Genomic DNA, 12,215 nt, shown 5'->3' with positions numbered 1-12,215 from the left:
TAGCAGTAATTATTAGTAATTAAGACATATTTGATTGGACATCACACAAAAGGATATTCAAATTCAGCTCTAATATCTTCGAGGCGATGGGAGAACTCCATCAAATCTTCTTCCTTATGCTCATCAAAGACTTTAAGTTGGATATCCAAGCCATCATTCTTAATATGTTTTAAATTCTACAGATATTAAATAGAAATTATGAGGAACTGTTTGGTTTTAATAATGCAAAAAATTAATGAAAAATATAAACAATAAATGAACCACTCAACTTGATTTATAGCATTCAAAGACAAAGTGTTAACTAATAGTCAAAACTTATCATCTGTATTTTAAAAATAGATTTTATACTCAAGCCTTTTTCCCATAGATAAATTATTCTTGAAAGTAATTTATCTAAATTTCCCCCTACTCAAGTACTTCTCTAATTTAAATATTAATAAGGAGACTGCAGGGCACTTACTGGCAATATCTCTTTCAATCCACAACGCATAAATTCATTTCTGATGTGAAGCCTGAAGTCCAAGTCATCAGGAGATGTAACAAGGGCATTGATGAGCTGCATACAAGCTACCTATAATAAATTACACAGCAAGACTTAGACTTGGATCAGACATTTAAAAAGGAGTAACAGCACTGAGACATCAAGGCTGTGTTCCAAGTATTATCAAATATCTTCCTTCACAGGTGAGTCTATTAAAACGATAATTTGAATGTAAAATACTTTAGTCAATTATAAATTATACAAGAAATATATTTTCAGAGGAGTTTTTAATTCACTGCAACCAAAAGTTAAGTTCTTGTCCAAAAATATCATTCCATGCACACAAGACATAAACTGAACACACATTAGTTGAAAAACTATAAGTATCCTTAGATAACACTTACCTAAACTAGGATAATAAAATAACTTCTGATTCATCAAGAGTAACCCAAAGACTTTAAGTCAATAAGAATTAACTAAGGCATAAATTTAGTTAATGGGGTTGCTATAACCAAAAACTGTATTATGAACATTGCAAGGCTAATTACTGGTTTGATCCCTGGGTTGGGAAGATACCCTGGAGAAGGAAATGGCAACCCACTCCAGTATCCTTGCCTGGAAAATCTTATGGACAGAGGAGCCTGGTGGGCTGCAGTCCATGGGGTCGCAAAGAGTCAGGCACGACTGAGTGACTAACACTTACTTACTTACTTACTTACTTACTTACTTACTTACTTAACTGACCAGGCACTGGTCTCTGCACTTTGACAAAAATTCAGACCTACTGTATGTTATGTTTATTAAGAAGACATAAAGAATTAACATGGCCAACTGAGCTAAAAATTAAAAAATCATATTTTCTCAACTTTTACCCTGGAACTCCAACTTTCAACTTGGATATCGTTTTTTGTTTGTTTGTTTTGTTTTAAATCACTGGCTGAATTGTATCTTTCATTATCAAAAATCTATATAATGAAAACAAAAGAGGTTGTTTCTAGGGAAGCAAAGAATTCTTCGTTGTTGTTGATGGTTATTTTTCTAAGCCTGCATTCTACCAAAAGCCAACAAGAAAGACTAGCCTACTGATCAATATGTTTAACCTCATGCTGTTCTCTAAATTGTCCTTTCTCCATCCCTTAAGGCAAGGTTTATATGAATTTAAAATGCCATTTTGGGATTAAAACACCAACAGGGGTCTGAATTCCAGCTGGTTGAAATATATTGTAATTGTTCTATTTGATATCTAAACACTAAAATCTGGCCAGCATGCCTCTACTGTCAAAACCTGAAAGAGAGGGAAAAGAAAAACATATTTAGAAAAAAAAGAAAAGAAAAACTTAAAACAGAGTCTACCTTTCAGTACATGTTCACTCAGCTGTAAACAGTTCATGTCAAAAAGTCAAGTTTAAAAGGCTTTCTTTGCACTTCCTTGCCAGTCATTACCCAGTACCCACAAATTTTTTTTCAGCATTATAAAAGATCTCAAACAGCATACGAATCATGTTTCTCTACGTACAGAGAAATTAAATTAGCATTAGTCACCAGGGTTCCAGAAAAGATGCAAATTATAGACAACTCAAAGAAAGCAGCAAAAATAAACAACCTAAAAATTAGCAGCAAATATCACCTAAATGGAAAGTCAATATGTACAGAACAATATTAGCACAAAATCGAGGAGAAAGAAAGGGAAAGGATCATCCAAATTGCTTCCAGGAAGCATTTTAAAGGCAATTTCCCATAAAAGGAAAAATAGGAAATTGACAAACTGAAATAATGAATTTAATTTGTTAAGATCCCTTCCCAATTCTAATGGTAATTTACCATTATCATGACCCATACCCACTCTGATTAATTTATATCCTGTAAATATATGTCTACATACAGTAAAATGTATTGATTTATTTTCTTACAGATGAAAAACTCTATAATCAAGGTAAAGACCAAAGAGTTCCTTCTAGGTTTTTAATACATATATTGAGATATTTGGACCTGTTTTACCACATGATTTCACACTGATACAGCATACTAGCATATAAATCAATTTCTATAGACAACAGAAAAGGCTCAGGAGCTCAAAGGTAAAACGGCACATGTTGTCTACCCTAGTGAAGATAAGCAGGTACAATAACAAAAATTCACTCTAACAGATTTATGAGAATATACTATATGAGCATATCGAGACTAATAAAAACAAGGACAGCTGAGGAACAGAACTGACTCTCAAGGATTAATCGGAAGACAGGCAGCCAGATGAAGAGACCAAGGTGTTCAAATATAAGAGTTACCATATTCAAAGCCCTGGGCCCTTCTGTTGAATCACAAGGAATTCAGATTTTCTGAGCAGTCTGAAAAGGTACGAAGTGGGAGTGCAGGGGAAGGACTCATTAAAGACGAGGCCAGACAGATGAAGCACAGCCTCCTAGGCCAAATCAGAGAGTGCTGGTTCAGCTGGAAATAGGGAGAATCATAAAGGATTTCATGCAGAGGAGAGGAAATAACACAGGTAACAGATTAAGTAAAGAAGTGATCTTAGGATTCCCCTAGTGGTCCAATGGTTGAGACATAGAGCTTCCAATACAAGGGCCACAGGTTCAATCCCTGGTCATGGAACTAAGATCCCACATGCCACACAGCATGGCAGGGAAATAAAGCTATCATAGTGGCAACCTCAGTGAGCAATGAGGAGGTCTTGAACCACCTTTCTAAAACATGTGATGGCTGGGTGAACATGTGGTTGAGACCAAAGAAAAGAATTTACAAGTTCTCCCACCTTTGTTTCTCAACAAGATAGGAGGTGGGAGTATTAACAGACACATGAAATGCAAGGAGAGAAACAAATTTCACAGGAGACTAGAAAAAATTCTGCTTTTAAAAATGAAATGTACATTAAGAATCATACATTCATTTAAAAAATTAGTTACTGAATGCTAGGATATTAACAGAAACTCCAGGAAATAATGAAATTGTGATATTCATCATAAGGAATTAATCATCATGTTCTGCTTGATGTTCCAATAACATAGCATATATGATCTCCATTAATTTGCATTAAGTATGCCATACTAACAGTGTCAAAGGCAGACAAAAGCTACCTCACCCCAGAACTGATAACTGAAGAGGGTAAGAAAACAGGAGTTTCTGCCTTCCTCCTGGGAGCATCCTAAGTTAAATAAAGGCTCTATCTTTGGGCATCAGACTCTCTCTGTTAATTAGGTTATGCATTTCATTACTTCCAAGCCTGTTAGTGATGTCTACTAAGGACTTGCTGGTACTGGGGACACAACTACAAAAAGAAAAAGACAGAAATCACTACTAAAGAAAGGGAGGAGACAAGACTGACTCCACGATTTCTGACCAGGGCAATTTAAAAGCTGACAGTCATTTATTAAGATGGAAAATAAATAAGGATAAACAGAGGAAACAGGTCTGGGAAGAAAGATCAGGAGTTCAGTTTTACAGATGTTAAGTTGAAAATATCTATTATTGATCCTTATCCAAAGAAGTAGAAAAGGAAATTGGATATAGGCGACCCTAGTTCAAGAAAGAGATTACCATAGCAATTGCATGTAAAAACCAAATCTCAGATGATCATCAAGAGAAGAGAAGAGAGACAGAGAGAGAGAGAGAGAGAGAGAGAGAGAGAGAGAAGAGGTCCAAGAACTGACTGGAACATTTCAGTTTCATCAATTTCAACTTTAGGTTTTGATTTGCAGGTTGGGGAAATGAGTTAAAGGAAAGTAGAAAGCTATAATATGGTAGAAAACAAACAAGGAGAAGTCTGAAAAGTATGGGAGGAAAGTGTGTCAACAGAGAGAGTGATCAAGTGTCTAATAAGATCATTACCACTGCATTTGGCAAACTGGTGACTTAAAGAGCAGTTTCTACAGAAGGACAGAACTGCTATTCCACATGGAAAACTCTCTCATGTTCCATCAACAACCAGTACATGAAAGCATACAATTAAACTGACCCTAAAATACTCTCCTCCTTACTACAAACGCATGTTTAAAAACACTTTATTAACACTTTATAACATTTTAGAAACACTGCTTATTGACCTTCGGTTCAAATGAGGCTTCTAAGTAAGACATCTTTAGGTGTTAGATCATGGACTCCATTTTAATGATTTAAAAAGTAAATGCTATAAACTTGTTACTCTTGCTCCAATTATCAAAAAGGAACCTTCCATGAGAAAAGCTACTTTTAACACAACTTCTAGCTAAAAAGACATGTCTGCACACATGTGCACAGGCCTGCCAGCTACAATTCAGGATAGCTGAGGATTTCCTCAAGAGCAGCAACAAACTGAAAAGGCACTACAAAAACTGAGACCAGCAAACCCCACACAGCCAAGGATGAGGAAAATAAGTAGCCACAACCGTAATCACAAATAGTGGGAAAAGTGTCAGCAATGACATAAACTAGAAAGGGGGACAAATAAAACTGTAAGCAAAAATCGCAAAGATATTCAATAAGACGGATAGAGCTTGTCAAAGGCAATCTTACAACAAGGCAAATGATCAAAGGAAAATCATTAGAAGTAGAAAGAAGTTAAACAGCAAGACAAAGACACACGCAGGAATTAACATCACTTAATCAGCAAAGTAGTTTTCCACCCTTGAAAATGGTTTCTTCATATGTAAATACATATTACTTAAATTTCCTCTACCACATAATTTTATATAATGCTATTTATCACTATGTACGAAACAAAAGGAGAAAAACATCAACATTTTATGTATCTTTAACTTTCAGTTTCCAACCCTTTTTCGACTAACAAGTTTGAGCACAAAATTCCAGGCACACTAAGAGCTGTGATGATTAAGACCAACCACAGGCTTGTCCAAGATTTGCCAAGGAAAACAACACAGATGCTTTCTCCAAGATTATGCCAAAGGAACTGAAAAGGTATCCAACAAACAGCAAAAGAAAGTATTCTTTAGAAAGCTCACAATTGGGCAATAGGTTCATCCTGAATATGAGGAGATGTTTTCACATGTTAAAATGATGGCTATACTACACTGAACACCTATCAGCTTCACTAGCCGAATGCAGACTGCAAACCAGCACCCATAAAGTACGTTAAGTAAAAATTCTATCAGAATCTGTGAATACCTGCTATCTGGGCCTGGAAGAAACAGGTTATACAGCTATTCATCTTCTTAGCTCCACAGCAGAAATCATCTGTCTCTCTTTGCACAATCAAATTCCACATTCATCAAGTTAAAATGAGTAAATGATGCTTATAGACAAATATCTTGCCTCCAGTGCAACAAAAGAAATACCCAGGAATTTTTAAATCTCAAGTGTTAATCCAGAATACAAACTAAACCTGACTACTACATTATGAAGACAAACACAGAAAAGGGTGAATTATGTCAGCAAATGTAAAGTCCTATACTTTACTTATATTTCTAATAAAATTTCTATAAATGATAGACACAGTAAGACAACAAGTCAGAGCTCACAGTAACTGCAAATATCTCATACAAATTCAGGCAAATAAATTACAGGATAAAGAGGCTCTAATTTACATAATTATGAACAGTTGAATTCAAGATAGAACCAGGATTTTTAAAGATTTATTCTGACACTGTCCTGAGATATCCATGAATTCTTTGTGTTCTTCCATTTTGTTGAGATTCTAGTATCACAATATTCATACGAAATATTAGCAAGCTCTGAATTCCTGAGTATAAGTTTCTTAAGATCCTAAGGAGTGCATTTCATTCATCTTTATTGCTCTAATATCTAGCAGAACCGTGCACAGCAATCTTAACTGAATAATTAACTGACTGGTTAATTACAAAACTTTGCAGTTACCTTGAGTCATGAGTTACCTTTATCTTTCTGGTGGTCTCTTAAAGCACAAGTGAAAAAATGCATTACATAGATTCAGAAAATTGGCAGTGTACTCTAGGATAAAAATGTTAACCACTAGTTTACTATACTGAGGTGTGTACTCCAAATGACAATATGAGTTTACATTAGAATATTATTTTACTCTTGCTTCTTTAATGTTTATTAGCTTAATGGCATATTATTTACTTTTTCATTTAATATATTAATCTTTTGATTCATACAGATACAGTAACCATACTGTTGCAAGCCTCAATAAATGTAGTAATCAAAAACAGAGAGGATTTAAAATAATTTGATCTCTGCATCCTTTTGGAAGGCCCCAACAGTGGTCTTAAAAAATAAAATATCCAATTATACCCTGTAGTCTTCATTTGGGCCTTCAATAAATGTGAGAATGACTTACTTGATGTTAAGTAACTTTACTTAACATTTACTTTTTTGAGGAGGTAGTAGATACTTGAAACGAAAGAAACAGTCAATCAAGTTATAGGAAGTTATATGACATTCATTATACGAAGAATAACCTTTGTTTGGTCGTGGGCAAAATTAAACTCGGGTACACTTTGAGCCTAACAGCCTTAAGAGTCTTAACCATAAGGGAAATAAACAGAAGCTAATAAATTTGGCTAAATTCAAACAGGCATTGTAACATTTTCTTCAATGTCATATTTTTCAATTATTGCCCAGCGCCAGAAGAAATATTAATAACCTCAGATATGCAGATGAACCACCCTTATGGCAGAAAGCGAAGAGGAACTAAAAAGCCTCTTGATGAAAGTGAAAGAAGAGAGTGAAAAAGTTGGCTTAAAGTTCAACGTTCAGAAAACTAAGATCATGGCATCTAGTCCCATCACTTGATGGGAAATACATGGGGAAACTGGAAACAGTGTCAGACTTTTATTTTTTTGGCTCCAAAATCACTGCAGATGGTGACTGCAGCCAGGAAATTAAAAGACGCTTACTCCTTGGAAGGAAAGTTATGACCAACCTAGAGAGCATATTGAAAAGCAGAGGCATTACTTTGCCAACAAAGGTCCATCTAGTCAACGCTATGGTTTTTCCAGTGGTCATGTATGGATGTGAGAGTTGGACCGTGAAGAAAGCTGAGCACCAAAGAATTGATGCTTTTGAACTGTGGTGTTGGAGAAGACTCTTGAGAGTCCCTTGGATTGCAAGGAGATCCAACCAGTCCATTCTAAAGATCACTCCTGGGTGTTGATTGGAAGGACTGATGCTAAAGCTGAAACTCCAATACTTTGGCTACCTCATGCAAAGAGTTGACTCATTGGAAAAGACTCTGATGCTGGGAGGGATTGGGGGCAGGAGGAGAAGGGGACGACAGAAGATGAGATGGCTGGATGGCATCACTGACTCGATGGACATGAGTTTGAGTGAACTCCGGGAGTTGGTGATGGACAGGGAGGCCTGGTGTGCTGCGATTCATGGGGTCGCAAACAGTCAGATACAACTGAACTGAACTGAACATATTTCAAAGCACAGTGATAGCTGAACTGAAGGTCAGTTTTCCTGCTTTAGTTCTAACACTTTAGTGAACCGAAACCAGTTATCCAACAGGTAAGCATGTTTCTGGGTGGCTGGCTGTACTGTGCAGCCTGTGGGGTCTTAGTCTCCTGACTGCGGACTGAACCTGCGCTCCCTGCACTGGAAGCATGGCGTCTTCAACACTGGACCACCAGGGAAGCCCCTCAACTTTTTACATTAAAAAAAAAGAAAATCCTTTTTTTTTTTTAGTATAATGGAAAAATGTGATCCAATCAAATTTGCAAAGACCTATTCTGTAATTGAACTCAATGAAATCCACAGAGACTGAAGAAGCTCCCATCCCCCTTTTTTTAAGTTAAGAAACCTCTGTCTTTTAGCAGCCATGAACATGCACTTTTAATCTTTGACTGCAGTGAGTATAAACGACCAACAGCTCCGGCTGCAGCCCTGTGAAACCCATCACAACAGGTATGACGGAGCCGCACTTCCCATGGGCTCCACCAGCCAACATCTGATCACAGCAAGCATGCTGAAATGCGCCCGATCCTGGGATCCCCAGGACTTTGGCTGGAGGATTCCCCCAACCACCTTGCTAAGTCCTCCTGGGACAGCACAGTGCCCTCAGACACTTCCCCCCAAGCTTCTTCCTGCCGTCTCTCCTTCACCTGCTCTCAGGTCAACACTGAGTTTGACACCCTCCAGCTTCTCTCAGCTCCCTCTCCAGATTCCCCTTGGAGGCATTTCCTCTAGTCCCTCGCACATCAAACCCCTTGCTACTCAAGGAACCCAGATGAACAGTCTTGGTTCCACAAGGCAAGTTGCATCAAGAGTATTATTTTCAAATTATCTTATTTAATGTTATGTATATTTTACCACAATTAAAGACAGAGAAAGAAGTAGAATAATGGCTATGTGCTTCAATAATGGGTGAAGAGAAATTTAAAGATTTGGGTTATTAGTAAAAAATATGTGGTCCAGACTTCCCTGGTGGCCTAATGGTTAAGAACCAGCCTTGCAATGCAGAGGACATAGGTTCAAATCCTGGCCAGGGAACTAGGATGCCATGTGCCACGAGCATGGAGCCTGCACACTCCAGAGCCCAAGCGCCAGACTAGAGAGTCCCTGCGCTGTGTCAAAGGACCCCACAACAGAGCACAGATCCACACGCTGCAACCAACACCCAAAACAGCCAAATGAATAAATAAACAGTCAAAAATAAGAGTGGTCCAAAGAAATACAGCAAAGATCCAGCTAACTGTAAGTATCTAAGAATACTAAGTCAAATTTTGAGAAACCTGGAGGCAATTAAGGATTTAAATTTATTTAAAGTATGTATGCACGAGTGCGTGTGTTAGTTGCTCAGTTGTATCTGACTCTTTGAGCCAGCCAGCCTCCTCTGTCCATGGAATTCTCCAAGCAAGCAGAGTAGAGTGAGTCGCCATTCCCTTCTCCAGGGCATCTTCCTGACCCAGGGATCGAATCCGATCCCTTGCATTGCAGGCGGATTCTTCACCATTTGAGCTACCAGGGAAGCCCATATTTAAAGTATGTTTATATTTAAATATACTCTGATCAAACTCAGAAACTAAAGCTGCTACAGGTTGGCATCAGCACACCGAAGACCAAAGAACCAGAACTTTGCCGCTCCGAGCCATGTGGCCCCACAGGCCCTCACTCACGTCTGCTCTCTGATGGGGCTCATTCTCCTCCTCTCTGATGAGAAACTTTAGAAAACACGTTTCCCTTTAAACAGCAGTTAGTGTACTGTCACACGAACCAAAATGAGTGAAGGCTTTGTTCCATTCACGTGACATCAAGGCACAGCGAGTGTACAGAAACACCACCAAGAGCATCAGACTAAGGGAAAAGAAGCCACGCAGGAGACGGGCGGAGGGGCAGCGCTCTGCTCGCTGCCACCAGGAAACACTGCGTGGGGCTCTCAGGGGTCTGGAAAGCACTTCAGGTAGAGGTGGAGACGCCTTTCTTCTGCAAGACCTTTACCAGGTTGTCTTTACAACAAACCACCTTGGAAGGCAGAGACTGCATCCACCCTCCAGAGCCAAAGGGCATGCAGACCCAAGCCCATTCTGAAAGATCTGTGCTCCCCAAGCTGAAAATTCCTCCCCTGTGACTCACCTGCTGTCTCTGCCAACCCATCACACAGCCCCTTCAAAAACAAAGACTGGACTCAAGGTTCCTGACCAGCCAGCTGGGAGGTCTCACTGAAAGCACTATCACCCAGCAGCTTCCCAACTGACAGAGATCCCAACTGGGGGATCCCGAGAACTACAGACAACATGTTCCACCCAGGAATACCCAGTGCACCTTCAAGACTACGCATCTAACGGGGAAACCAGGCATTAATTTGCCTCTCTGTCCAAAACACTGACGTGCACCTCAGAGGCACACGTAGAGGTGTTTAGTTGTTTGAGAAATCAGGACCTGTACATATACAGCCTTAGATAGCTGTGGTCATCTCTCTACCCTGAGGCAACTCTGGTTCCTCTGCAAAGTTTCCTGGAGAGAAAGGACATACGTGCACCAGCAGACTGACCCCTACGATGAGACACTAAAGGAACAGGCCCTGAGAAACATGTCCCTGGCTTTGCCTGGAGTAGTTAGTGACACGGTGTCAGCCCCAGAAGGTACTCATCAGCTTCAACTCACCATCAGGGCTGTCATGGATGAAAGACTTGCCCCAATGTCCACCTTGCTGAACAAAGTTTGTGCAATCATTCAAACCTAAGGAGCAGTGAAACTACAACAGAAGAAACTAAGAAAGCTTCCTGGAGTCCTAACATAGACTCTAGTGGTTTACGAGATGTATGGCTGGCAAGATCTGTGATCTGAGAGGCAGGGCTGAGGTCAGTAGTACAGAGCAGCCTCAACCTGCTGCTTGAAGCACTGCTGACCAGCAGGCTTCACTGATTACTCAAGAAGACAAACTGAACAAATCTCATCACAGCCTGTATTGGTCAGAGTAACTACTGCCCAGAGTGTCTTTGCTCTAACGTGACCCCTCTACTTGGAATCTGAGGCTAACAAAGCTGAAACTCGAGCTACTGCTATGGCTGTGGGTAAAGGGAGTCCTTTGTTTTAGACCTAGGAGTCCGGGTCTTTGGACAGCAGCACCCCTACAAGGGTGGCAGACAAACAACAGTAGGCTAGGAGTGGCAAGAAATCACATATCCTTTGTGCTCTTGACCCTCCCAGCCACAAGTCCAAGAAGGCTGGATCAGGAAGAGACCATAGGAAGGGAAGGTGCAGCATGTGGTCACTGAGGACACAAGTGCAGAGGAAAAGTGAAACAGCCACCCAAAAACACTCCAGGATTCCCAACTTTGATTCCATTCCATTCCATTCCATAAATATATGGCAATTCCATCAGGCTTGTGCCCAAAAACACAGGTCTGAACAACAAGAGAAGAGAGAAAACACACTTAGAAAAATTAACTAGAGGAGAGAAATGAATATCAAACTAGGACAGACACTAGAGATTGGTCCATCCACCTTATTCCAACCCACCTCTCCGGAAGACCCAGGGACCACAAGAGGCTAATCACACAAAGGAAGGCTGGACTCTGTGACGGAAAGTGTGGGGTCTGGCTAAAGCTCTCCCAGCAAGGTGGCAGAGCCCTCCAGTGCTGCCCAAACCAGGGATTATGAGTGCTGTTTCTCTTGGGACATTCCTGGATGTGGTTTGCTCTCTCCTCTTCTGCATTACTACTGCTACATATATCCACACATGGGCCCCAGCCTACTAGAAATTCTGTAAAGTACTCAGCCCCGTATCGAGCTTAAATTAACCAGAGAGAATTACTATCTCGGAAGATGAAAACCTCTGTATGTCACACTTGAGAAAAGAAAGTAATGTACATTTAACTGCATATTTACACTTATACTTTTTTTTCTGATATAAAAATATAAGGTGTGAAATGCAAAAGTAGGAAGTCAAGAAACACCTGGCTGCTGAAGCTGCTGCTAAGTCGATTCAGTCATGTCCGACTCGGTATGACCCCATAGACGGCAGCCCACCAGGCTCCCCCATCCCTGGGATTCTCCAGGCAAAAACACTGGAGTGGGTTGCCATTTCCTTCGCCAATGCATGAAAGTGAAAAGTGAAAGGGAAGTCACTCAGTCATGTCCGACTCTTCGCGACCCCATGGACCGCAGCATACCAGGATCCTCTGTCCATGGGATTTTCCAGACTAGACTACTAGAGTGGGGTGCCATTGCCTTCTCTAAAGAAACACCTGGAGTAACATGCAAATTTAGCCTTCAAGTACAGAATGAAGCAGGGCAAAGGCTAACAGAGTTTTGCCAAGAGAATGCACTGGTCATAGCAAACACCCTCTTCCAACAACACAAG

General features: G+C 40.0%; 1 protein-coding gene across 4 annotated transcripts in view; it reads right to left on the bottom strand.

Annotated features, from left to right (window-relative positions):
- The window catches only part of DIAPH3 (diaphanous related formin 3), a 563,626-nt gene that overhangs the window by 366,302 nt on the left and 185,109 nt on the right, over positions 1–12,215 (bottom strand). For all 4 annotated transcript variants that reach the window (XM_068984294.1, XM_068984295.1, XM_068984296.1 and 1 more), the window contains 2 exons: positions 461–571; positions 58–176 (listed from right to left, as the gene is read on the bottom strand). In XM_068984294.1, the coding sequence (XP_068840395.1) occupies positions 58–176; positions 461–571 (230 nt within the window). The remainder of the gene's footprint in view (positions 1–57; positions 177–460; positions 572–12,215) is intronic.

This window comes from Capricornis sumatraensis, chromosome 12, assembly GCF_032405125.1.
Source record: "Capricornis sumatraensis isolate serow.1 chromosome 12, serow.2, whole genome shotgun sequence".
Classification (NCBI taxonomy): Eukaryota; Metazoa; Chordata; class Mammalia; order Artiodactyla; family Bovidae; genus Capricornis; species Capricornis sumatraensis.
The sequence above is the reverse complement of the archived record's forward strand: the minus strand, read 5'-3'. Positions and strand labels throughout refer to the sequence as shown.